The sequence below is a fragment of the Equus asinus genome, chromosome 16, assembly GCF_041296235.1.
Source record: "Equus asinus isolate D_3611 breed Donkey chromosome 16, EquAss-T2T_v2, whole genome shotgun sequence".
In the NCBI taxonomy this organism is placed as follows: Eukaryota; Metazoa; Chordata; class Mammalia; order Perissodactyla; family Equidae; genus Equus; species Equus asinus.
This window is the reverse complement of record NC_091805.1, coordinates 42,672,175-42,700,109: the sequence shown is the minus strand read 5'-3', so window position 1 is coordinate 42,700,109 and position 27,935 is coordinate 42,672,175. Positions and strand designations below refer to the sequence as shown.

General features: G+C 38.9%; 1 protein-coding gene across 1 annotated transcript; it reads left to right on the top strand.

Moving 5' to 3' along the window:
* The first annotated feature begins 1,296 nt into the window (after positions 1-1,296).
* On the top strand, positions 1,297-24,687 carry SLC16A4 (solute carrier family 16 member 4). Its single transcript, XM_014835190.3, has 9 exons — positions 1,297-1,479; positions 2,721-2,839; positions 8,128-8,260; positions 8,962-9,105; positions 9,274-9,435; positions 11,001-11,519; positions 13,581-13,792; positions 14,952-15,045; positions 24,244-24,687. The coding sequence occupies exons 2-9, from the start codon at positions 2,753-2,755 to the stop codon at positions 24,366-24,368; spliced, it is 1,476 nt and encodes a 491-aa protein (XP_014690676.1). The 5' UTR covers positions 1,297-1,479; positions 2,721-2,752; the 3' UTR covers positions 24,369-24,687.
* The last annotated feature ends 3,248 nt before the right edge of the window (positions 24,688-27,935 follow it).

Genomic DNA, 27,935 nt, shown 5'->3' with positions numbered 1-27,935 from the left:
GACACAAAGCAAGACAAATGAGAAAGAAACAGCTGTCAGTGGGAGAGAAAGGATGGATAACCAGTGGATACCCAAATGCAAATTCATGAGCCCCAATTCAAAGATCTAATTCTTACAAATGGTTTTCTCCTGCCAATCCAAATTTGGAAAGGAAGAGACAACGTGAAATTTTACCTTCCTCTCTCAACCAGGCACCATAGATAGAGACCCAGGAGAGCTGACTTTGGTAAAAATTTTCACCCTTTGTGAGCTTCTGCCAGTTTTCTCAGGATCCCATCTGTAGGTTCTGGAGTGAGTGGAGTGTCCCAGCAGGTCTCATCCTGGTCACCAGAAACTGGAGAGGAGGAAAAATAATTTTCCCTCTATCCTTTACAGTAAGCGCTTGGCTGAGACTCCTTTTTCTCTAGGACACCTCATAAATGGATAAACTTACCTAGGTTAAAAGTTCTCCACTGTGGCCACTGTAATTTAAGATTAACTTTGGTAAGGTTAACTTACTTGTTCAGCCTTAAAACAAAATTTTATTCACCTGAGCCCTCACACTGGCCCCAGTCCAGTTTAAGTTGGACCCAGTCTGATTCCAACTGGTTTCTGGATCCAGTCTGGAAAAAGAAATGCTCGAATAAAGTCTGAAAGTTCATAATGCAAAACCTATGGAGCTAGGATCCAAGAAGGATTACCCAAGACCTTCAGAGGCAGCGAGAAAGCAGCAAGCTCAAGGAACTCAGCGGGTACCTACACCTGGTTGCTCATTCTTCCTGGGAGTCGTCAGGGGTCTCCCTCCTTTGTTCCCTCTTCTGACACCAGAACTATTAACACGTAAACTGAGGCATATTAAAAATTTTAAGAGTTTCTCTGAGCAAACATCGATTCAAATTGGGCAGTGGCAAACCGGAAGTGGTTAGGTGCCCTCCATCAACAGGCACTCAGGGAGAGACTCATATAGAGAAAAGGCAGAGGCAAAGCTAGGAAATTATTAATTGGCTGTATCTTAGAGCCTAAGTTTTTTTTGTGATTGGTTGTCTTTGGGTTTTGGATTTCATAACCTTGTGAACTTTATAGGCTTAGATTTTGGTTTGCTTACATAGGCCACCATGGCATTAGAGCCACCTCAGTCTAATGGCCTCCTTGTTAATTAATTTAACAATAGTTACCAAGAGGATTTTCTACTTGGTTTACTCCACTTGCTTTTGAGCCTGTGGTGAAAAATTCTACCTTCTGAGTTAGTGTGGGTGGAGAGGGCCTAGGATGATGTCAAATCACAGTCTTGCCTCCTCCCCTCAGGAAGTAAAGTCCACTGGCAGGAATGCCTAAATTGGCTCTAACCTTCCCAGCTCTTACAATGCTTGCTTGTTTTCACAGTACAGCAGAAGGAAACACCTTGGAAAAAGAGTAACATTCTAGAAAATTGTACGATTTATTTTTCTTTCCAGATTCCCTCATCTGTGTAGGATTCCTTTGCTGAACACCACATCAAAGGTAAGATGAAAACGGGATTGTGTGTTGGGGTTGATTTTCTATAACGTTTTGAATGACCGGCATCTCTCCCCCCATGGCATGCTCACCAGACGGCCATTCCACAGGCCCTGCCAGCAATTTCTCCTTTCCAGTAAAATACAGCCTGCCTCCCAACCTGACAGTGGGAAATAAAGAATGCTGTACCCCTTTCTCAGAACATTCACATTTGCTTTTTGCTATTTCTCTTCATATATATATATATATATATATTTTTTTTTTTTTACTGAGCCATTTGTGAGAAGGCAGCAGACTGTAACTCCTGGATACTTTTTAGTATATATGTCCTAAGAACAAGAACGTTCTCCTACAGAACCACAAGACTACCATCACATCCAAGAGATTTAACCTTGTCTACTATACAGTCTATATTCAAATTTCTGCAACTGACCTCCCAAAATGTCCTTTACAACTTTATTTCTGGTCCTGGAACAGTCATTGCATTTTGTTTTCATGTCTGTCTAGTCCCTTAGAATATTTTCATTTTAGCAAGTGCTTTGTAAAGGGAATTCCTAAACCCATGGCTCCCTGGCTCCTGCTCCCTTTTTTATTTTTCTGAAGTCAAGAGCTCACCCAGAGGACCAGAGGGAGGCACAGCTTCCCCTACCATTTGGCTTACAGGCCTGGGAGGAGGACACAGAGGACGGCGCTCGGAGCAGCCACCCCACAATCAGTGAGGTCAGGCTTTGCAGCTAAGTCCTTTGTAATTCCTGCCTTAAATAAACTGAGTGGTCACCTTTTAGATGCCATTCAAACTGGTGGAAGAGAGATTTCTTCGGTAGCTTTGATGTTCCTCAAATCACAGCCTTTCATTAGCTTTTCCTCATCTATCCCATGGTTCTGCTTAGACCATGATTATGGAGTACACAGAGCTAAGGGGGACATTATGGTGAGGCAGCCCTTGTAACGAAGGGCACGCTCCAAGAGAACTGGCAAAGCCATGTGACTTGCCAGGTGAGGCCAGGCAGCAGGCCTCCAAAAAAATCCCAAAGATGGTACAAAGCTCTGCTTGCCTTTTTGAGGTTGAGATCAGAGAGTCTATAAACAACTTACAAACAAGAAGAAATCATCTATTTTTAATAGAGTGGGCTAAAAACAACCCCAAAAAATACAGTACAAGTGGCTTTACACTACAGAGAAAAAAGTTTAAAAGTTTAGATCAGTTTCTTGTCAACTGAACCAACTCTATCTTGGATTTGTCATAGGGATCTTCCGCATTTAAAGCAGGCGACGTATCATGCTGAAGAGGCAAGAGAAGGTCCGACTTTACACTAAAACCCCAGATGGAGGTTGGGGATGGATGGTTGTATTTCATTTCTTCCTGGTAAGAATTTACTTTTCTCTTTCCTACTGCCTGAAAAAGGGCTCTCTGGGGAAAGGCTCAGAGCAGCCTAACAAGATCACTTATGAAATCCTTAGCATCTGAGCAAGGCCAGGAACTGCCCATAGCTGCTAAAGCCAGCAGCCTGCACTGAACCCAGGAGAAAATTGAAAACGTCCCCCTTGAGTGACAGCAGGAGCATTCCCATCCATTTTCCTCCTTCTCCTCCCTACCATCCCTTAAGCCTGCCGAGTGATCCAGTCACTATTGGCAGCTCTGCCCTGGCTGCATGACAATTAGGATTTGGAGGCAATCATACCTTTAACCATCCCAGAAGTGGCACTGGGAAGTGCTAAAAAGTGCTTTAGGGGTGGGTTCCCCAGCTCAGCCCAGCATATACAGAGCACTGCTGCCAGCAACCTCATTCTCTCATAGAAGACGGGGCCATTTCCTTTATTCTGCCTGCTGTCCACTTCCCAACCCATCCCTACCAACCATAACTTATGCAAGAATTAGGCCCAATGCATATTTCTGATATGTCTGGAAAAGGAGAGAAGGATGTGGATTCTGAAACTGGAGCCTGATTTTTCTCTTTCATCCCTAAGCAACTGGACTAGGCACTCTGGTTTTTAATTTCTTTCCCTCATCCTCCCAGAAGCTCTTGAGGTTCGTATGTAAGATAGTGGTGATCTGAGTCACCAGCATGGCCATTCTAGGATACTAGTGAATCCCATCACAGCTATGCTGCAACAACCCTGCACAGAGTGGCACCAGCTCCACAATTCCTCTTAAGAGTTCCCATGTAAGTTCTGTTAACATTGAGGTGTACTCACAGACACCCTTTCTGCCTGATCCTCCTCCCCTGCCCAGTCCTACAGTAGGAAGCTCAAGGGGAGGGGAGTGCAGGTCCTGGGGACTACTAGTAATCCTGTAGTCCACCACGTGGATAACTAAGAACTCTATAAACAGACGATGGGAAAACATCATGCCTCCTCCCCAGTGACAGAGAAGGGGAAAGTAGGGGCAGAGATCCTCAGCTAGGATTTATGTAAGGCAGAACTCCTAACCAGAGGACTGTTTGTTAAACATTAGCTTCATTACCAAAGAATGTGGAACCTTTTTTTATTTTATCCCAGAAATGTTACTAATAAGGAAACTAAGAATGCTCTAAGTCTGAGAACACTTCCTGTGGCTGGGCTGCCACCTCAAATTGTAGGCTTTGCAGAACTGGCATTGCTGGTGAGGATCTTGAGTTCTCCCACCTTTTCCCTAATAACCACCCTAATTTTCCTATATTATCCTCTGAGGATAGGAAGTTACTTGACCAATTTATTTGCTGGTAAAACAAACTGCCTAATAACCAGATTAATAAACAATGTCCCACTTTTTTGGGTGTGATGCTGCTTGTAAGAGCATAAAAAATATCATGGTCCTCAAAGTGTTAACTATTAATTCAGGGGCTAATCTCTCACAGTGGTTATATGGATACATAGAAGACTACGTATGCTTTTGTGTCTGCATAGTTACAAGTACACTTTTCTACAATAAATGAACTTCTGAAAAGGGGACTGAAAAATCCAATAACTAAATGTTCTTCAGGAGCTCCTTACTTTCAAAAACAGGCCTCATTATAATGAACTTACCATACTGTATAACTATATATTTGTATGACTGTTTTCTGTATTCAGTGTCTCACTGGACTGACTGCTCCCTGAGGGCAGGGACCATGTCTGTTTCTCACCACTGTGTGCTCAGTGCTGAGCCCAGGCCCCAGCACACAGCCTGACGCACTGTAGGCACTCAATAAATTCCTGTTGATGGATGGAAGGATGGATGGATGAACTGACCGGATATACTTATGTATAAATAAATAAGGAAGGTAGTAAATGATGAAATTGGAGAGAGGAGCAGGGAGGGATCTTGTATGACATGTCAAGAACACTGGTTTTTATATTGAGGCTATGAGGAGCTAATGAAAAAAAGCAAGCAGGGAGCGAAGGGATCAGATTTCTATTTCAGGAAAACAGCTTTGGTTGCAGGGTGAATAATGGATTGGTAGGGGATAGGCCTGGAAGCAGAGTGATCCATTGGAGGGATGTTGCAATTATCCCAGTGAGAAAACAGTAAGGCCCTAAATTAAGGCAGTAATGATGGAGATGGAGAGAAAATACAGATCTGAGTGATAGCGAGGAGACAGACCTGTAAGACTTGGAGAGTGACTGGATGTCAGGGAGAGGGGGAGTCAAGGAGTCCTGGGTTGTTGGTTTGGATCACTTGGAGGATGATGAATGCCAGTCACTGAGCTGGAAGACATAGGAAGAAGGGGAGAAAATCTTAAGATGACTTGGATGGTTTAATTTTGGACACTGAGTCTGAGGGGCTTGTGACATAACCAATCATGCATCCAGCACAGTCTGTGTGCATCTGGAGCACAGGATCTGCATATTGAAACGTGTGAGTCATCAGCATACACAGTGGTCTGAACTCTAGGGCAAGGTGGGTAAAATCACCAGGGAAAGAAGAGCGCCTAGGACAGACCCTGGGGAAAATCTATGTCTAGGGGACTAGGGGAGAGCAGGCCCATAGAGGAAACTGAGAAGCAGTCAGAAAAGTGACAATCCAGAAATGTAGTGTCACAGAAGCTAAGGCAGAAATGCCCAGGAGAAAGTGATGAGCAGGTACTGCTGAGGTCAGATATGAGAGAAATGACAATGGGCTATTAGTTTAGCAACAAGGAAGTCTCTGATAACCTTGATAAGAGCTGGTACGGTGGAGTGGTGGGATGAGAGAGTGGAGATAACCTAATAGACTATTCTTTAAAGAAGTCTGTCTGTCAATGTCAGGAAGAACTAGGGTGATACTAGACAGAGCCCTAGGGTAGAAGAAAGTTGTTTATTATTAAACAATAATTTCTGACAAAGCCTGATGTTCGGTATTCAAAAGGAGCCACTGAGGCTGATCCAGCCCCCTTTCCTTAGACAATATTCTAATTAAAATGATCTGGTGAGGGAGCTCTTGTGGGATGAGGGAGGAGGGAGGAGAGGCATACTCTTAAATATAAAAAGGAAATGAGGGGGCTGGAGAATTTCTAGGGGCTTTTATTTTGGGGTGAGCCCATTTATAACGTCTATGTGGACTCTGGGACAGGACTGAAACCCACCAACCTTGGTCCAAAGCATGAGATGTAGTAGTATAATATAGATTTATCTGTTCTGCTGAGTTAACTAAAAGAAAATCCAGACCTTGCGAAAAAGAATTTTAATATGAGTCAAAGCAGAAACAAAGTTGGAAGTTAAGGGAGGGAGGCAGCATAGATGCAAAGGCTGTGTCCCTGGCCTTCTTGATATACACAGCGGAAGACACAGACCCAGTGACTAGAGACAAGTCACATCCATTCACTGCTGCTATGCCCAGACATCAAGGACAGACCCAAGAAAAAAGTTTCTGAATTGGGGGGACCAGTAGCTAGCCAAATTCAGGTAGCTAAGAACGTAGAGGTCAGCAAGCAAGGAACTCATGTCCACAGAAAAAACGGAAGGATTTTTTTAGACTGATGCCTCATTATAGTGTTCCTCCTCACCACCTCCAACTTTTGCAACCTCAGAGCATCACTACTGATTCTTAATCCCTTACTCCAGACGAAAAATACTAGTCTCAAAATAAGTGCCTGTCTATGGGGATGGGGGGGAAGGTCTTGATTCTTTAGTAGGTAGGGGCTGAAGAAAGGAGGCACCTAAGAGGAGGCAGGTCTCTGACTTGGGTGAGTGGGTGGATGGTACCAATCAAAAGAGAAATGAAGAGTAGATGTGGGATAAGGGAAAGATGAGTTTAGTTTTGGATAGTTGAGCTGAGTTAGAAAGATATGGTAGTTATATAAATGAGTCTGAATTTCTTAGGAAAGCAGAATGGTTACACAAGTTAACAAAATTATAGTTAATAGTTTGAGTATTAAGTGCTAAGTATTAAGTACTTTACCAGTTTTCTCAATCTTCACAGTCCTATGAGATAGGTAACATTTACTTCATCTCCACTTTACAAAAGAGGAAACTTAACTTCTGCAAAGTAGTTTGCCCAAGGTCACACCCATAGTAAGAAGCGAAGCCAGGATTCAGGCCAAGGCAGGGTGACTGCAGAACAGTCTGCAAACTACTACACCATGAGTACAAGAGTGGTAATTAAAACCTAGAGAGTGAATGTTGTCTATGGAGCAGGTATAAAGTGAAATGAGTGCAGAACCAGAGGGGGAAACTATTTACCAGGTAGAGAGAGAAAGTGGAGTCAGTGAAAGGGAACCCAGGGTTCTGTGGTTCATGAGAAGCAATGCATGGTGGCCAGATTGAAAGCAGAGAAAGCGGCCGTGAAAAACCAAGGGCGCTGAAAAAAGGAAAGGAAAAGCTAGGAAGGCCCTGAAGACAGCACACACAGCTCTTGGGCTTTGAGAGGGACTGCAGACTCTGGCTGGTTCCCCTTCGAGCTCCCGCTCCTGACCCCTGCACACGATAGTTTGGCTGGTAAGCAAAAAGGGAGAGGAGGAGGAATGGCTCTTCACTGCCCCCAAGCCAATCAGGATTCCAAGAAACAAATGTTAACACTCTATAGAAGGGAAACCTGACCTCAAAAGTAGTTCTCCTAGTGGAAGGGAGGAGGATAGTGTGGACAAGGAGTTAGGGGGGACAAAAGAAACGGATGGGGCACACTGACCCAACTGCAAGGTGACCACGCATCCTGGCTTACCCTTGCTGTCCTGCTATAAATTACTAGCATTCCCTTTCACTCTCAAATGTTTCAGTTTAGATGATAAACTACATGGTCACCCTATTTGTATACCAAGTGAGGGAGGATACTCAGCTCAAGAGCAGTTAAAGCAAAGCTAACCTAGGAAGTGATATGAAGACTTCTTCATCTTTTAGACCAATGAGCCTCTCACAAAGGTAACTGGAATTAGCTGTCTTTAACAGAAGCTATTCTAACAGGACAGTAGAGTACTGGTTGGTCTGGAATCTGTCTGGATTCAAATCTCAGCTGCAGCACCCCCATCTTGAGCAACTTTTAATCTAAACCTCAATTTCCTGATCTCTAATACAATAGTGATCCATAACCTTGTAATGAGGATTAAATGAGCTGCTTAGATGCTCTAAGGGGATGATCGCCCCATAATATATAACAAAGAGCCACCAAATGAACTGGTAAATACTGGTGAGCCAGGGGAATCATAACCTTGAGCAGCTGTACCCTCCTCTGTATGGCTCACTCGCCACCTGACTTGGACTCTCTGGTCTGCTTTGATTTAGGTAAATGTGTTTGTGACGGGGATGACCAAGACTTTTGCAATTTTCTTTGTGGTTTTTCAAGAAGAATTTGAAGGCACCTCAGAGCAAATTGGCTGGATTGGATCCATCATGTCATCACTTCGTTTTTTTGGAGGTATAAACCCAGCAATAAGTTCGCTGTCCAAAGACCACAAAGGGCAATTCCAAGAAGACTCATCTTTCAGTCATTCAAGACTGAAGCATTGCTATAACTCAGGTTCATTTATTAATATGTAAAGCTGAGAAAAGTAAGGACTTGTAGTGTTTAGCCTCCACTTGGCAAAACTGGAAAAATTAGGGTTCAGAGTTGAGGAATCCAAATATTTAATTCCATGATTCAATTTTTCATGCCTTGTTTCTTTCCACAGTGCCTCTCAACTGGAAAGTCATACCATGACGTTTTGATCTGATTATCTAAAAGTACACTCAAAACTTCCTTTAGTTCCCTTTGGAGCTATCACATGGTGGAGGAGTAGATTAATGGTCAAACCTTGTTCTAGTCATAGGTCACTAGATGCAATCTCATTTTGTGGAGGTTTTAGAATGCATTTTCAATAAGCTTCCCCTCCAAGCCTACTTATTTACAATACTCTTTTCTTAAAAAAGAAAAAAAAGCAAAAACCAACTCTTTTTCCAAAAACTGATAGTGCGGGACTGAGAATATTAAGAAACCCAACAGAGATCTTTTTGAAGGATACACAATACTCCAAAGTAGAGTCATCTTGTTTTCCTTCAGCTGCTCGTATAAATTGCACTTCAGAAGATGAGGTGCCAGAGCACATTTACCTAGTATTTGCTTTTCTTTCCTTTCCCAAGGTCCCCTGGTTGCCATTATGTGTGACATAATTGGAGAGAAAACTGCCTCCAATCTTGGGGCCTTCCTTGTTTTTGGTGGATATCTGCTCAGCAGCCAGGCTACAAGCATTCCCTTTCTTTGTGTGACTATGGGACTTTTACCTGGTGAGTCCATTGTAAAAATAAGACTATAAAAGATGGAACTAGCAACCTTCCTTTTTACTGGTCATGGTTCCAAAAGGCCTGTTATATCATCTCAGGTCCAGGAGAATATCTACCTGGTACCAAGCCACTTCAGGTGAGTGATTCCTAGGTATTTGTTTTTCTTTTTAGGTTTGGGTTCCGCTTTCCTATACCAAGTAGCTGCAGTGGTAACTACCAAATACTTCAAAAGACGATTAGCTCTTTCTACAGCTATTGCCCGTTCTGGGATGGGACTGACGTTTCTGTTAGCACCTTTTACGAAAGTCCTGATGGATCTGTATGACTGGACAGGTGAGTCATTCTAAGTTTATGAACCGTCAACTCTGCAAGATTGAATTTTCATCTTTCTCTGTCTGATGACTAGAAGTGAAGACTTTTTGAGCTAGAGGAAATGAGCATGATTTCTACAGGAAACATGCTCTTCTTCCTTGGAGAATACATAGCAGAAGAGATGGTGAACTACTGGCAGGTTTTGCCAGCCCACACAGACAACTCAGAGCTCACCACAGGGTTCCTGTCTGAGGGGATGGAGGGCACGCTGCGGCTGGGGTGACACCTTGCAGGGAAAGCAAGGTGTCACTCTTGAGGGAATGAGGATTCTCCCCTCCTCCCCTTCCACAACCAAAGCATTCTCTTTTCACACTGTCCCTTTAAGAAAAAAATCTGCATTTAAAAAAAAAAAAAAGCCTCCTCGGACCAGGCTGTGGCACCAAGTGGTTAAGGTTCAGAGTGCTCTTCTACCTCCGAGGCCCCGCAGGTTCAGATCCAGAGCACAGACCTACTCCACTCATCAGCCATGCTGTGGAGGCATCCCACATAGAAAAGAGAGGAAGACTGGCAAGATGTCAGCTCAGAGCTAATCTTCCTCAAGCAAAAATAAATAAAATAAAAATGCCTCCTCAATCCAACTCACTAAAATAAACAAAAGCATGGGTAAAAAGAGGATTATGCATTATGCTCCTCAATACTTAACCTTTTATATACTGTCAACTATAAATTTTCACAAATGAATAAAAACCATTCACTCCACAATTTTCTTTGTACCTGAGATAAAATATTTGGATTAAAATAATCTTAAATTACTGGGAAAATATATGTATATGTACATATATACAAATATATATAAGCCTATTTCTACCTACAGAGCAATTTTGTTGAATCTCTACTTTCCTAAGTAAAAAACTACCAGTAGTCTCATGGAGAACAGGACCAGTTGACAAATCCTTAAGACAGGATAGAAGAACCTCCAGCCAGTTCTCTCTCTAGAAGCAACATACACACATCACAGCTTTGGTAAGGCCATGCTGAATCAAGCAACTACTCACCTGCAAAGGCAAGACTGGCATGTCTTCTTTCAAGGAAATTAAAAATGTAAAGAGATGAAAGGCTGTCCCCTCTTCTAAGTCAGTTCCCACATGATCCCATCATCTAATTCTGTATTTTCTGTAGCTAAATCTACACTCTCACTTCAGGATATTTAAAATCCCTATTTAAAAACACACTGTAATTTTCTAAGATTTAAAATATACTCCATGCCTCCCCCCGACCCCGCCACCCAAACCTTATTCTTTCTTCCATTACCACAAACAACACGCTCTCTCCTTCCATATCATCTATTGGTGCAGCTTTCTGGTCTTCTACCTCCAAAGAACACCCTGATTTCACAAGGATACAGCGATGTGTATGGCTAACAATTAAGTTAGCAGATTTAAAATACTTTCAGTAAGTAGTGTTTTCAGGAATTATTGCACTATGACTTAATATTTAGTAGTGGGGCCTCTTCTGAGCCTAAGAACAGAGTATTGTGAAATGAGAGTGGTAAATTTTTAACTTCTCAATTTTTCTCTCCTATTTAGGTGCCCTTATATTATTTGGAGCTATCACATTGAATTTGGTGCCTTCTAGTATGCTCTTAACACCCATCCAGATCAAAAGTGAGAGCAATTCTGATATTAAAGATAAAGGGAACAGTTTGCCTGCAAGTGGTCCAGAGGCAGGGTGTGGGCCAGAAACAGCATCCTGCCGTGAGATACAAGAGTCTACCACGAGGGACAGCACTGTGCAGAAGGCTGGACAACCCAGCACAACATTAACGGTTTCACAAAGTCAAAACAAAGAGGTCAACAATGGGCCCGAGAGAAACAGACTGTTCCTAATAACTAAGGAAGAAAGTCACAAGAAAAAGGCTATGTCATGGAGCTGTAAACAAAAATTCTTTGATATTTCTCTTTTTAAGAATCCTTTCTTTTCCATATTTACTTGGACTTTTCTCCTCAGTCAGTTGGCATATTTCATCCCTACCTTTCACCTGGTAGCCAGAGCCAAAACACTGGGGATTGACATCATGGATGCCTCCTACCTCATTTCTGTAGCTGGTAAGAAAGCCTACTTCAACCTCACACTCAAAGGAAAAATGAACTTAGTTTTACAAAAATGTATCAAATTTTATTTAAAAGCTGAAGAAAGACAATTCTTTAAAAAAGGAGTTGTGAAGGACCAGGAAAAGTAAGATTTTCAAGGCTGGTGAGAGCACCAGCCATTTCCCCCAACAGATCTGTCACTGCACCTTGCACACCGGATCTCCCTACCAGACAGTGAACTTCCAAACCAAGTCTTATTCATTTTCAAAAGTCAGTGTCTGTCTGACACAGCAGACATTAAGTATTTGTTGGAAAATACTAAATCTTAAAAAGCTGATGCTCAGTGGCAATAGCCACTCCAGGAGACAAAAAAATCCTAGGTAGACAGCATAGTGCAGTGGCTGAAAGGATTGGTTCTGCAGCTAGACTTCCTAGGTTCAAGTTTTTGCTCTGTATTTCCTAGCTGTGTGACCTTGGGCAAGTTACTTGCCTTCTCTGTGCCTCAGTTTCCTCATCTGTAATAGAGATAATAGTACCTACCCTTATAAGGCTATCGGGATTAAACAAGTAACGCATGTACAATTTAGATTAGTGCCTGGACTATCATAAGCATTCAATAATATTCTATTAATATTTGTAGCTAAGTATTTCCCCCCTTAAATGCATAGTAAGACAGGTAAGTATGCGTGTTAAGGCTAGGCACTAATGGATTGGCTGATATTTAACTAGAAATTAAATATTTAAATTAGTATGTAAGTTAAAAATAAAAAGAACCATTTTAGTTATTTATAAAAATGTATGGAAACAGAATGCTTCATCCAGAAGCTATGGGTTCTCTCAGCTGACCAAATAGGGAGCCTTAAAAAACTGAAAAGGGATGAAATGGAATTGGTTTGCTCTAATTATCTAGAAATCTTTTCTCTTGCTAATTTCTTGAAAAGACTATTTACCAAGTGCTTACAAAACTGACTGTACCCTATTTCCAATTGCAAAGATATTCTGCTTCAGTCAAATAAAGCTTGTGTATACAAGAAAAAGCTACAGAGCTAAACTAACTGTTTTCACTAAAATGTCCGGTAATAGCAATTTAGATGAGATTAGGGCTATACGAGTGGACCAAAGAACGTAGCATAAAGCCTCAAGATGTAGCCTGGGAAGTAACTGTAAAAATAGATATAGAAATGGTGGTATGCCTTTTTCATTCCCCTTTTTGTTTGTGGAGCAATTTATGTTTGAACTATAGGAAGGATTTGAAGTACAAAGCAACTGCAGCTCATGCTTCTCTTGGTAAAAATCTTTCTTTCAGTATTTAACTGCTACATTAGCTTATAATAGGATAAAGGATACAAATGTTCTGTTGTCATAAAACTGAGTGAAAAATGTGGTTCTTAAATCTTATTTAGGTTACACCATAGCTCCAATGTTCAAAATATGACTGCTCATTACCAGACTTCCTACACATTTTCAAGTTAAGCATAATAACCTTTCAAGGACTTAATTACCAAAATCTCATATGCAATTACAAGAAAGAGTCCCAATAGCTATTTTTTTTCAACATAAAACTTTATTATTTACACTCCAATCTTCCACTGTATGACCTCCCCAGGACACTGACCTGAGGTCTACAGTCTTTTAGAAATCTTACTTTCTCACCTGCAGGACCTCTTCGAGGAAGCCTCCTGAGCCCCGGGTCCTCTGTAACCAGGCATTCCCAGTTTGGTGCCATGAGCTTTCCAAACACAGTCAGAAAAACACCTAATGGGTCTTCTTACCCAACTATGGAGGAGCTTTTTTTGGTATTTTATTAGGTGTGTTTGAAATATATAAGTATATATTCATATACTTAAGTATATATCATATACTTACATATTTTTGGTATTTTATTAGGTGTGTTTGGAATATATAAGTAAATGATAGAATCTATTGACAGACAAATGAAATCACTTTTTTCTCCTATGTCCTAGCCTCTGGATGAAGTCATATTACTTAGGAAAAGATGCCTTATGCATTTACATTTTTCAAAAGGGCTAGGAAAATGGAATTAGGATTTCATAAGACCTTTTCAATCTGTTCCAGGTATCAGTGAGACAGTCAGTCAGATTATCTCTGGATGGGTTGCTGATCAAAACTGGATGAAGAAGTATCATTACCACAAGTCTTACCTCATCCTCTGCGGCATCACTAACCTGCTTGCTCCTTTAGCCACCACATTTCCACTACTTATGACCTATACCATCTTCTTTGCCATTTTCTCTGGTGGTTACCTGGCATTGATACTTCCTGTACTGGTGAGTAGACACACTCATTAACATTGTGAAACAACTGAGTAAAAGCAAGTATTAATAATCATCTCCCCCAAAAGAAGACATATTTTGTATTAATTTTATAATTTAAAAAAATCATACCCAAGGCCTCAGAAACCCTGTAGCTATATCCTGTCCAGTTATTCATCTTACCTTGGGGGGAGGGATGATGAGAGGACTATCCACATGGGACAGGAAAGAAATGAAAGCAAGAAAGGGATCAGCAGGATTCCACTCTGCTTATCAGTTTCCTAGGTTAGGCTGTGTTCACTTCTTTCCTTCAGCTCCAGAAATTTCTTTGGCTCCTTCTACAACACAATCTTGAAGAGTTCCCTGAGAGAAAAAGGGGCTTCCTGACCAGTGTGGCTTCTCTCTTAAGAAGTTCCGCGTACTTTAATAAGGACATTGTTTTTTTAACTCTCCATTTTTACCCCAAATTGGCTTAAAGTCCTGGACTCAAATGGAACTGAAATACTTTAGATACTTCTGGATTCTTCTTGTAACCCCATGGGTTCTCCTTAGAACTAGGTCCCCAATGTACTAGAAGAGAATCCCTGGGAAACTTCTGGTCTGATATCAATATTAGCATAAGTGCTACAGGTTATTACATGAGGCTTAGGGAAAAACCAAATTTTCTAAAGTTGAAATCAGCTCTTTGTGATGTCTTACCTTGGGGGGAGGGATGATGAGAGGACTGTCTACATGGGACAGGAAAGAAATGAAAGCAAGAAAGGGATCAGCAGGATTCCACTCTGCTTCTCAGTTTCCTAGGTTAGGCTGCGTCCTCAGCCATAGGTGGATTCAAGAATACCACTGTCAGGTCAGACTGTAAATACCATTGCCTAATAGAGAAGAGCAGTGAGGTTCAGGGAAAAAATAGTACCCCTGAATCATCTAAAAGATCAAAACAAAACAAAAACCAATGTTCCTTACTAATAAAATGAAAATATTCCCCACCCAGTGAAACTACCGTTTCCTATTTGCCTCAGCTCTTTCATTTGAGCGCAAAAGGCCATCCAAATCACCTCAGAAGTCAGCTGTTCACAGTTTGAGATGATATGAATAGTATTTGTCCCTTTGTAGGCAGAGGACTCTACAGAATTTCACCCTTAATATGGCTCACATTGGATTCTAATTCCTACAGGTTGATCTGTCTGGGAATTCCACTGTACACAGGTTTTTGGGACTTGCCAGTTTCTTTGCTGGGATGGCTATCCTTGCTGGACCACCTATAGCAGGTAACAGCTTAGCCACATTCTGAGCAAACTGCAATAGCAATGAAAGAAAACGCTGATCCATGATTAAAGGTAGCATGTAATAACAATATCAGGTTAAAAGAAACTGACGATATCTTTACTGTTCCTGTACGAAGTCTCATACTCCATCACCAATCCAGGAGAATGTAAGGGTTAATTCAACAGATGTGTACTAAGCAGATTCTTATATTGTCTTGGGAGTTTCAGAGTAGGGATTGTATGTCTACTTGTCTGGGGAGACAATTCAGAGTTTACCAGATTCTCAGAGATGCTTTAAAAACAAAAACAAAAAACCACTAGTATCTTTTATCTAAACAGGAGTCATTATAGAGTTTGAGAGCTACAAGCTCTTCAGATGTACCATAAAGCTGCCCAGAGTTTCCGAACATCTCTTATTTTCAAAGAGGGATGGAGGCCCTTCATATTCTGTCTCTATCAAAGGTGGGAGGATACTTGGCTTAAAGGCCAGAATCTCTGTGGGTTGAATATGTGGGGCCACTGGTGAACATTAAATACAAGTACAGTAAATTTGGGGAGTTCTGATGATGTAAGTTAGCTTTAAGACTGAAGTGCTATTTTACATTCACTTTTTACCTAACTGGACATTTTGTGCTTGCTGAGCATTTAATCTAAGGCTATCAAAAGATTGATGACTCACAGAAATATTTCTAGGAAACAGACTTAAACTTTAGTATTTTATACACTATAGGTTCTCAATATATTTTAATGTACAAATTTCAACACCATTTCCAATCATCCACAAAAAGGAACGCAGCCTAAAACTTACTTTTGTTTCCTTCAGTCCTGAAGTGAGGCAGAAAAAGGATCTGATTTGCCCCACTATCATTTTTTAAAAATGAAATTTTATAATGACATTAGGTTTACACCTTTATAAACTTAAGACTTAGAAAAGGCAAATATCAAAAGAAAAGTAGAGAAACTTAAAAAGAAAAATTATTACTGGAAGGGAAAAACTGCACCACCATCTGAGGTTCATTTTACGTGCACCTATTCTAAAGGAAAAATGTATACAAACATACAACTAACTCCTTATCTACATTTGTGAACACAGTTCTTCCCATGTGGTCTAACTAAGCCTGTACTTCATACTTGGAAAGCAGGCTAGAATTTTAAAGTCAAGCCCAGAATTGTTATATAGGGACTGGTAAAAGGAGATCAAACACCAGATGTACCTGTCAGAGCTCCTCTGTGGCCAGTGCCCAGGTCAGTGAGATACAGAAAACAGAGCTGAAATACAGTTTGCTGATGCATTTTTTCAATCTTGATCCTTCTTCACTGGCTGTCCCAGTGATACCTTGGAACTTTTCAAACCTATTAGGCCAAAAGTATAGGGAGGTAACAAATACCAGGGCATAGACTATCTTATTCAAATGATAAAGGCAAGTAACAAAACTGCAGCATGTTTAGAGATTTTACGTTCTCTATGTTTTTGTATACATCTTGAAATGTTTGAGTTCAATATATGAGAAGACAAGGTGGGGTCTGTGAGGACTATTACTCGAAAGGAAAAAGCTATAGATGTGTGTATTTGTCTTGACATCAATTTGTTGGTTCATGGTCTTTTTTATTTATGAAAAAGGACAGACTACAACAGAGCAGATTAGAAAACAGTGTGCATCACTTTATTGTGAAACTTTTATTTCATACACACACCTATGTTAATATAAAATTTATGTGATGTAAAATACATTTCTTCCTCTCAATGGGTCAAAAAAAGAAATGACAAGCCTTTTATTACCCAACGTCTACAATACCCTAGCACTGTATGTAAGGATAAAGAGAGCTCACGATAGAATTTTTACCCACTAATTCTGAGAATATTATTTAGGCAATCATAAATTCCACAAAAAAGTTAAAGGAAGTGATAAGGCTGTTGCTGAAAGCTTATATATAGATTATCAATCTGGGAGTTGCTCACAGTATCTTAAGATTATAATAATTAATACATAATTCAGTTAAATTTCGTTTTCTATCTCCCACAGACTGCAACATTGTGCTAAACACCTTGTTGGAGAGAAACTTCAGGATAGCCCTTGCTCCTGAAGGTCATTCCTCTGTGAAATGACAGATAGGATTTTACAAAAGCCATTAGATTTATTCCTAACTTCTGACTCCAGCAGCAACTACCAAAAAAAATCAGAAGTTTTGATTTACAGGTTCACTCAGGTCTCAACAAGTATGGCAGTTACATTATTGTCTTTAACTTTAACTAAATTGAAAGGCTTACTGGTTCTAAAATATTAAATTCTCAGCCAATCTTAGATCTTCAAAACTGTATGAGATTCTCATTTTTTACTTACCTAGATCTGTTATTACCAAATTGCAAAAGCTGAAATTCCTATAAAAGATTACAGGCATTTTAAATTAGGAATCTAGCAAACAGTAAAACTTTTCACAATAATCCTCAATCAAAACACTAATTAAAAATGGTAACACTGATTACATGAACAATATTTTTCTCCTTCCTGTATGGAAATGAAAAAGAAAAACAAGTTAGTGTTATCTAGCATATTTTAATAATTCAAGGAAAGAAAAAAAAAACATAGGAAATCCATTGGAATCATATAAGTTTTTAAAATATAGACTTTTCTTTTAAAAGATGTAAATAGAGAATATGGCAAGAAAATTATACACCTTTTTAAACTGTGAATATGGTAAGAAATATACAGTAGTAACAAAGTTTTTTTTATCACATCTTTGCTGAAACTGACAGGGATTGAAATTGATAAAAGTTAAAAATGACCCTCCCACATGCACACCTCCCCCACAAGCCATTGCCCTGCCCACTCCACCCCACAACCCGTTCTATTCCCTTCCAATACTCAGTGACAAATTCACTTTTAGTTAGTAATATGGCCTGCTTCAGACTAGGTCAGTTTTAGGGTTGTTCTAGGTTTCCTGACCTCGGGTGTCAGAAGACCTAAGTGAGGGCCGAATGTCATCACTCATCCAAACCCAAGGGCTGTTTTTTGCTGGTAGATGGCACCCAGAACTACATGCTGCCACCAATATGGAAGCTTTGGAAGGTCATGAAAAATAAAAACTATTGATATTTTAAAACCTTATTACATTTCTAGTAGATCACTGTTAACAAAAGTAAACCTGCAGAAAGCAAACAGAAGTACAAAAATAGTGCCTTGGTCAAAAAAAGCAAGTATACAATCATATTCTCCAACATACAGGTCAGATGTAAGCTACTTATATGAAATTCCCATTCCTGTCTCCAAGGCATTTGACATGTTAGCTCAAAATGCTAAAGGCTCAATTTCATTTAAAAATAAACCACCAAGGGCCCATATTAGTTGCCTATAAAATGAAACTAAATGCAGTTCCCCTCTCCTCCATATAATCTCAACTGATAAATGCATATATTATGCTAATATATTTTATATATTTTAATCAATCACAAATATCTCCCGAAAACTCCCTTAAAACATGATAAATAATTATTTGATTGTAAGTCAATATATCCATGCAATAACTATCAAGCAACTTATTAACAGCACTCTGCTAGCTACTATATGGGACACAGAGAAAACAAAAGTTATTTCTTAACGTTCTTTCAGAGTTTATTCAGTCATGTCATAGCACCCACTCTGCCACGTACACTGCCAGGACTTCATACTAAGTACTTAATACTAAGTTAATATTAACTAGTTAATATTAATACTAACGAATATAGTCTAAAACCTCTAAAACTGAGAATTATTAGAATCTACATTCTTCTTCCATTTCATTAATTGAAAATTTGGGTAAGCCACTGTCACCCATGTCTCCATTTTCTTACCTTTAAATAAAGATATTCTGAGCTATGGTATAATAAAAATGACCTTAAAATATTATTGAAGCTTCACTCAATCAAGCAGGTCGTTTTACAAGTTATTTTTTTCAACATACTCAAGGAAAGCCATTTCTAATCCTGAATAACTATAAGTCAATTGTACTCCAGAATAAGTTAAAATTAACTAGCTCTTGGAGAAGTACATCTTTCTCTTGCTATTATTTGCCAACCTCACACCACATCAGAAATACCATGGAGTGAAACTGGTCAATTTGCGCTTCTTCATCTGTGTTTCATAAAAAAAGACAACGGCTAAAACGGAAATTCATTCATCTTAACTTGTCTCTACCCGTTAACACAGATAAATTATTCATCTCCTCACGAAATGACAGGCCATTCCCTATCTCTAGTCCATCTTCATTTCAGATACATTATTAAACAAATATTCCACCTGGTCCTCACTCCACCTTTTACCAACCATGCCATCTACAGTTTTGACCTATCAATTGAGAGTTTCTCCAGGGCCTGAAATTCTATTTGCAAAACAAAACTACTCAACCTTCTGGTCTGATGTAAATCCATTTTGGAGGTTGGGGATAAGTAGAGGACAAGTGAGAAGGCAGAGCAAAGTTCTCTGTCCTCTAAATCCTGAGGAATATATTATACCCTGAAGAGGCAAAAGCAAATAATGTAAACCATTTATTTATCCAGTGATTATTTTTTTTTAAGATTTTATTTTTTTCCTTTTTCTCCCCAAAGCCCCCCAGTACACAGTTGCATATTCTTCGTTGTGAGTCCTTCTAGTTGTGGCATGTGGGACGCTGCCTCAGTGTGGTTTTGATGAGCAGTGCCATGTCCGAGCCCAGGATTCGAACCAACGAAACACGGGGCCGCCTGCAGCGGAGCGCGTGAACTTAACCACTCGGCCACGGGGCCAGCCCCTATCCAGTGATTATTTTCCCCATAAACAACAAAGCCCCACAGAACTTTACTTTGATTCAGTATTCCTAAGATTGATGAATACCTACAAAGACATCAAAAATAAATTCCAAATAGCTCTCTATTGTGCTTTTAAAAAGGAGAAGAGTAGTTCTTCCTTTGAAAATACGTTCCTTTGCATGGCCAAGGAATCAAGCTTCAAAATCCTAACATAGACCACAATCCTTCTAAGAAAACTCACAGCACAGAGGCAATTCTTAAAGCACTCCCAGTAAATATTACTGCAAACTTCTATCATAGGGCCTTTAGAGAGTTCCTGTCTTAAAAGAACTTGAGGTTGAAATTTGCTAAGCCACGTTTCCCAAGATTTTTCCCATCATGGCACATATAGAAAATATTTGTACAGCATATCCAAAGTAAAATGACAAAGCTGCTAACAGCCAGCTGGCAGCTCTGGTGACCCCAGGGATGAGAGAAGATCACTGTCTCTGTATACCCCAGGAGTCTGCCACTACGCTGCAGCCCAACAGCTGGAAGTTCTGGTTCAACAATGACCAATCACTTACAGAATTCTCAACCACTAACTTGAACCAGCATCAAGGAACTTTGGAATTAAGAGCCTTCAGGGTATTTCAAGTTTTAACAAGATGACCAACAATAAACTTACAGTAATATTCCCAATAAAAAAAGATTCATAACTCAGCTCGACAGTCAAGTTCTGAGATATCAGAGGTAAGAATATTTTTTAGACAGGATGTTAAACTCATTTTTAAACGTGTATGGCTTAACCCATAAAATGATGTAGAATAGTTTAAAAATGTTGACATTTAAATACATGAATTCAGGGGCCGGCCCCGTGGCCGAGTGGTTAAGTTCACACACTCCGTTCGGTGGCCCAGGGTTTCACCAGTTCGGATCCTGGGCGCGGACGTGGCACTGCTCATCAGGCCACGTTGAGGCAGCGTCCCACATGCTACAACTAGGACCCACAACTAAAATATACAACTATGTACTTGGGGGATTTGGGGAGAAAAAGCAGGGGAAAAAAAAAAGAAGATTGGCAACAGTTGTTAGCTCAGTTGCCAATCTTCAAAAAAAAAAAAGAATTCAGAATCTTATATTACATATCAAACTTGAAAGATTATTCTAATCCCTTTTTTATTGACTGTAAGAAAACTGGTGTGCAAAACTATTTAAGGAAGCTGAACCCTATTTTCTTAGTTGTTTTCAATTATCATGGGAAACATTAGACATTCCTGCCCAAAACAAGGGTCACACCCATAGACATAAGGAAATAATGTGGACAACAATTTTACTGTGTGTAAGAATCAACTGAGTGCTACCTAGGATGAGGTATGCTTGAGGGAAGCCAATGAATCTGCATGATTAACATGCATCCCAGGTGAATCTGATGCAGGTAGTCTGGACACACTGAAGAAATGCTGACAGGGGACTCCAGCTTGGGAAGTCTGCACCAGTTGCCAGGGTACTCCTCAGTGTTGCCTACATACAGTAATGCTCAGCATGAAGTGGACACTCACATGCATGCACACTCTCCTGGATTGTGGCTGGTATCTAATCACGTCTTTCTCTGTCATTCACAATGCTTTGGCTATGACCACAAAGGAACCCAGTCTTTTGAATGTCAACTTATAAGTGTGTATCTATTTAAAATGGTTAGAATACAGTGGCTTCTGAACTACCAACAATAATTTCTTTTAAAAAGAAACAGAAGCATTAAAGTGTTTAGGGTTGAAAATGCATTTGTATATAGCTTTTTTATACTGTTACCAAAAAAAGTACAGAGATCTAATAATATCAGACCAAATACACAGTCTTCTTTTACTTTCAGTGGTGGGGAAAGGCTAATAATTTCAACCCAATAGAGTAGATGTTTCAATACCAATGAAGCTCTGAATTTAACTTTTACCTAGTAGCCACTTAAATCTAAGCTTTATTATGACAACTAATACTTTCATAAGACAATAAATAAGATATAGTCTGCATCCTACATTTTACCTTATATTTGCTACTATAAATAGCATCCTAAAAGCAAACATTAAACTGTACATTATTATCCTACTGAATGGCAATTGGATCGTAATTAGAGAGAGGAGTGAAAAAATACTAATATCTCAATTATCAAGTATGAATGGGAGAAACAGATTTAAAACAAATTATTTCATTAAATTTTGCATGGAAATAACATGGAAACAGTTCTAAAATATGCTAAATGATTGCCTGCCCTGGTAAGAAAATAAAATATATTTTAATCTTTAATGTTTCAGAAACAACATTTTGACTTTAAATGTATGTATGTGTGTGAAATGAAAGGCTTATAAGCAGTTTTCTCTTAAACTGTTTTAGTCCCTCTGAGATTTATAAAGAAAACAACAATCCATTTTCACATTTTTCAACTGTACCCTCCTGATCTTTCAGTAGCACTATCTCCTTGTCCAAGAATTTCTAGTCTTTTCCCAGAGTGTCACTTCTAAGACCCCTGTCTTAAAATTCACAGGTTACGTATGTACTAGTAAATTTGCTGTACTGGTGGGACTAAGGCAAGAATGAAAGTAACAGGGGGTGCTGCTTCTTTCCACACTCCCTCCTTTCTAGAAATTTTTAGATGAGTTGAAAGACTGGTCACCTATTTCTTAGCTATCTAAAAGTCAGTAACAATCAACATAATAAAAAGACTTGTCCTAGTTGACCCCTTTGCTTAACTACAAGAAACATTTGAGGTCACTGATCAAACAAGGAGTCAATAAGTAAAAAGCAACTTAAAGTTAGCTGAATTTAAGAGGCTATAAAAAATTCCATTCATTTATTACATTAAGAACAGGAAACATAAAGCTAATGAAACAAATAAAAAAATTAAAAGTCTTTATCAGAGCCAAATAAGAAAACAGAAGACAGGAGACAAAGACACAGTCAGACCAAAAAATAAAAGTGTATACACATCCAGTGAGAAATCATGTTCCAAGATATAAATAAAAATCAAAAGACACAATGTAAGCTCCATGAAGGCAGATATTTTCATCTATTTTGTTCATGGGTAGGTATATCCCCAGTACCCAGAACTGTGCTGGCAGTTTTTTGGCACCCCATTTTGAATAAGTGATCAGAATAATAGCTCTAATTTTTTTAAGGTTTTTTAGGATTTTTTTTCTAATTTTTTTTTTTAAGGATTGGTACCTGAGCTAATATCTGTTGCCAATCTTCTTCTTTTCTTCTTCGTCTTCTCCCCAAAGCCTCCTAGTACCTAGTTGTATATTCTAGTTGTGGGTCCTTCTGGTTGTGCTATGTGGGATGCCACCTCAGCATGGCTTGAGGAGCAATGCCATGTCCGCACCCAGGATCTGAACCAGCAAAACCCTGGGCCACCAAAGCCAAGTGCAGGAACTTAACCAGGTGGCCACAGGGCCAGCCCTTAGGATTTTAAACATAAAAACTTATAAAAGCCATAATGTAACTTTGCATTACAAACATAATATGTATATGATACTCTAGAAAAGAGGTTCTCAAAGTGCAGTCAGTGGATCCCCAGAGGTCCCGAGATCTTTTTAGGGAGTCTATGAGGTCAAAACTTTTTTCATAATGAGACATTATTTCTCTTCTTCACAGGGTTGACTTTTGCCACCATATTTAAATGCTGGTGCCTTGCACAAATATTCTTCTATACCACACTCTCACAATTCAAAAAAAGGTGTTTCATTTAAGAAGTTCTAACATGTGCCATTAGCCAAATGATTTTGAGGACCCTCCCGTTTTTGCTTTAAAAGAGCATTTTGATTTCAGGAGGAATTAGTCATCAGTCAACCCACTTGACCAAGTGGTCAATTCCTTTTTATATGTTCTCATAACTTCCTGAATCTTCCCTTCATCGTCCATATCACATGTGTAATTTATGTCACCATTAAACTGTACAGTCTATGAGGGCAGGGACCATATCTGTTTTGGCTCATTATTATAGTCTTAACACCTAGCACATTGCTAGGAACATAATAAGTACTCAATTGTTCGTTCAGTGAAAAGGAAAAAAGATAATCAGCTCTCTCACTTTTTTCTTTGGAGAACAATAGTAATTCATGATTATTTTCTTTGTAAGAATAGTGGCCTTCTAATAAGATTCATCGTAAAATGAAATGGTATTTGTCCCTCATTTTCTCCAACTTCCTTTATAAGATTGAAGATGAGTTCTGGGACCACAGTGACTTTTCTCTCACAGCTTTTTTCAGTCCCTAACTCAGGTGGAACTGATTTAACTTCATCAATGGAAAATAAGACAGATAAGTAGCTTGACCAACTTTCTGATGGGTCAGAATACATAATACAGACCGGTAAGTACAGGGGGCTCCTTCCTTCGAGGAGGAGGTCATGGCTGTGAATCACTAATGGAAAGGTTTGTGTCACTAACAGAAATCATTTCTTCCTTCCAGGCTGGTTATATGATTATACCCAGACATACACTGGCTCCTTCTTCTTCTCTGGCATATGCTATCTCCTCTCTTCAGTTTCCCTTTTCTTTGTACCATTGGCTGAGAGAAGGAAAAACGGAGTCTGACCAGAAAGAAAGAGGACTGCAATCAAGCGAGAGCGTAACAAAAGAAAATCTAAACTAATCAGTCATTGGAAACAAAAGCTAGGAAGAAAACAGTTTCCTCATTTGTAAAATGAGAAGGTGAAGCAGACAGTTTTTAAGTTCTTTTTGCTTTAGCATTCTGAGGAATCTAACTGGCAGTAAGAAAAGAGTAATAGCAACTTAAATTAAACTGTTAGTAGTTAATCAAATAGGCCAACATTTTTCATTAGCAGAAGCAGCTACCTTAGGTATTAAATGAAAATCAGAATGTGCTTTAACAATAAATTAATCAAACTCTCAACTGTACCATAGTAATTCAATACTAAAATATGTGAAGATGGAAAATAGTTTTTCCTAGTTTAAAGAGTTACTAAACACAGCCATTGGTTGACTACAACTCTGGAATCTGAATGCATATTAACACCTTGCTTAGTGACTGGAACAGTATACACCCCCCCCAAAAAGTTTATCCTTGTGTATTGATTAGAAGTAATCTTTTTTTTCTTTTCATTATTTTGTTTCTTAAACTTTCTATGATAAACATGTATTGCTATGTAACAAAAAATAAATAGGACTTGCTAAAAAAAAACCCAAACAAACCATAAACCTTTATTTCAAGATCATTTGAACAGTATTCCTGCCCATCCAAACAGTATTATTTTTTCAGTACACCTAATTATCTAAAATATCAAGCTAAATATCTAGATGTGTCTTTAGAACTACAAATTTTATATGAATGGTAAATAGGTGCTTTTAATGGGAGATAAACTTAAATTAAAAGAAGTTTCTTAAATATGGAATAATCATGTTAACTAATTAATAATGTCACTTAGATTAAGCAATTACATGTGAATAGAGTGCTTCATCACCTGGGTGATTTTAAGAGGAAAAAAAACCAGCTAGAGTTCTCTGCAACACCAACCTCCCTGATGATCTCCTTCAGAATGCTCCTTAAAACTATTATTATCATTCCATCCTTCCATTCCTCTCTGCTTTAAAATATCTATTGATTCCCTATAGAGAAAAATCCTAAACCGAAAACTTGGTTTTAGCTCCAAAACGCCATACCCTCCATTCCCTAGGTATGCCTTTGTGCGAGCTCTGCCACCAGCTACAATCCCAAAGGCTCGCCTTTTCCCACCTGGCACAGTCTCACTGATCCTTCACAACCTGACTGACTCAAAGGTCACCTCTTCTGGAAAATCATCCCCAGCATTGTCATTCTCTCATGTGGAATCCCATCTAACTTTTAACAGAGTACTATATGAGCTTACATGTCAATCTTTCCCATCAGTCTGCAAGATCAACAAGATGGGTAATGTTTTATTCATCTTTGTATTCCCCGAGGCCCATCATAAACTTTGGAACCAAATTAATCTGTGTTCAAATCTCAGTTATCTTTAAAAAAGTAATGGTTCTATTTAAAATGTATAGGTTTTACATTTAGATGTACGTGTCCGACATTCTTTTTACATTTTATATGTAAGATAATATGAAAAAAAACAGAAACACCACCCCCCTTACACACACAAACAGCAAAAATAGTTAATAATAAATCCCAGCTCTGCCACTTGTTCCCACGTGACCTCATGAAAGTTACTCAACCTCTCTAAGTCCCAATTTCCTCCTCTGTAAAATGAGGATAATACCACCAACCTACCTCACAGGTATATCGTGAGGATTAAATGAAAATATACTTGTACTAAGCAAAATACCCCTCATACATAGTAGCTGCTAATTTCCTTTCTTATGCGTTCTACATCAAAAAAGAAGATAAAGGAAATCAATGATTTACTAGGAACTACTCTTATCCATCCCCCCTTCCCTTCTGAGCAATAACTGTTTTCAAAAGACACTTTAACTACCTACAGCAACTAGAATTTTTCCTCCTATGAAAGCAAACTGTACATTTCAAGTAGGACCAACTAAAGAACTCCAAGTTGAATTCTGATTTAGACAGGCTTTATGAATCTTATACAAGAGAGTAGTTCTTCATCCTACTTAGTGGTAATAGCCCCTCTAAACCTGGGTGGTGTGGATTAAGAAAGTCTGAATCCCTAGCTAAAGACTTCTATAACTAATGTAGTCATTGTATTAATATTAACTTAAAATGTTTCTATTCATTTACAACTTTTGGGGGACAATATTAGAAGATGTCAACACATTTCTAAGAATCTGTAATCTAGAACTACTATCCCAGATTTATATAGGATTTCAAGAAAAGCAAACTAGTACACTGACTTTCTTTCTCCTTCCCATCAAGAGATCCCTACAGGACAGAGAGGACACAAATATTAGACTTAGGATATACAAGCATGTGTGTTTGGAGTGGTAGGGTGGTGGATTAAAACTACTTCAACATGTAACATGTATATAGCAGTCACTGAGGTCGGCACATTTTGCATATTATCTTATGTAATCTTCACAGCCTCTAGAAGCAGATACTATGATGCCCATTTTACAAATGAATAAACTTAAGGGCAAAGAAATTAAACACCCAGCAAGTAGTGGAGTCACAATTCAAACACAGACACACAAAACCCTATGCTTTCCCCTCTAGATCACCCTGACTTCCTGGCAGTACCATGAGATTATGAAGTTAATTTAATTGAAAGCAGTTATCTTAGAATAAATGTGTTCTAACTCAAATTGGCATAAAATTTTAATATCTAGATTGAAATGAAACGAAGAATGCAAAGTACCCAGGAACCAAAACAAAGCCACAATGCAAAACGGTGTAGCTTTTAAAATAATTAATTTTTAGGTCTTCCAATATTTACTGAACCTGACCAAAGAATGTACTGCCCAAGTATAGGCCACTTATAATTCCTTAATACTAAAATATTAGTTGGAATGTTTATAATGATAATTTTCTGATATTTTTCAAATAATCTAGGAATATTAACATATGTGATGCTACGTTTGTTTGCAAAAACTTAGCTCCTTAGTAAATAAACTTGCCTAACTGTAAAATCAGCTTTATCCATATGAGAAAAAACACACCATGTATTAATATTTGATTTTAATTGTTTTTACGAGAGATGTAATACAAAACTTGGACACTGGTTCCTCTGAAGACCTCAATATAAAACCAAAGCCCAATACTTTTTAAAAACCTTGAGTGTTTCTCTTAAGCCAAAATCAACTTGTATGAGGCTTTACGCCTACATATTTGCCTCATGTGGCTACTCATTTGCCACAACTATCTACCCAATTGTCTCACCTATGGTCTTAACATATAAACAGAAACGAAAAATAATGAAAGTCCTTGGAATCAACTTTTACATAAACCAGTTTAAAATTCATGTTTTATTTCTATGAGAAGTAAATTGGCATTACTTAGGATAACTGAGACAAGTAAAACAATCATTTCTGAAAAAGAAGAACCTAATCCCTGGTACATTCTGACAGAAGCTAGTATATTGTGAAATCTCCTTCTATCCAAAATGATAATCACTAACAACCTAGTGAGGCTTTTTTGGGATGCAGAGAATAAACTAAAAGAAGGTGACCAATTGCCTGGGTTTGGCTGGAAATGAGGGAGTTCCT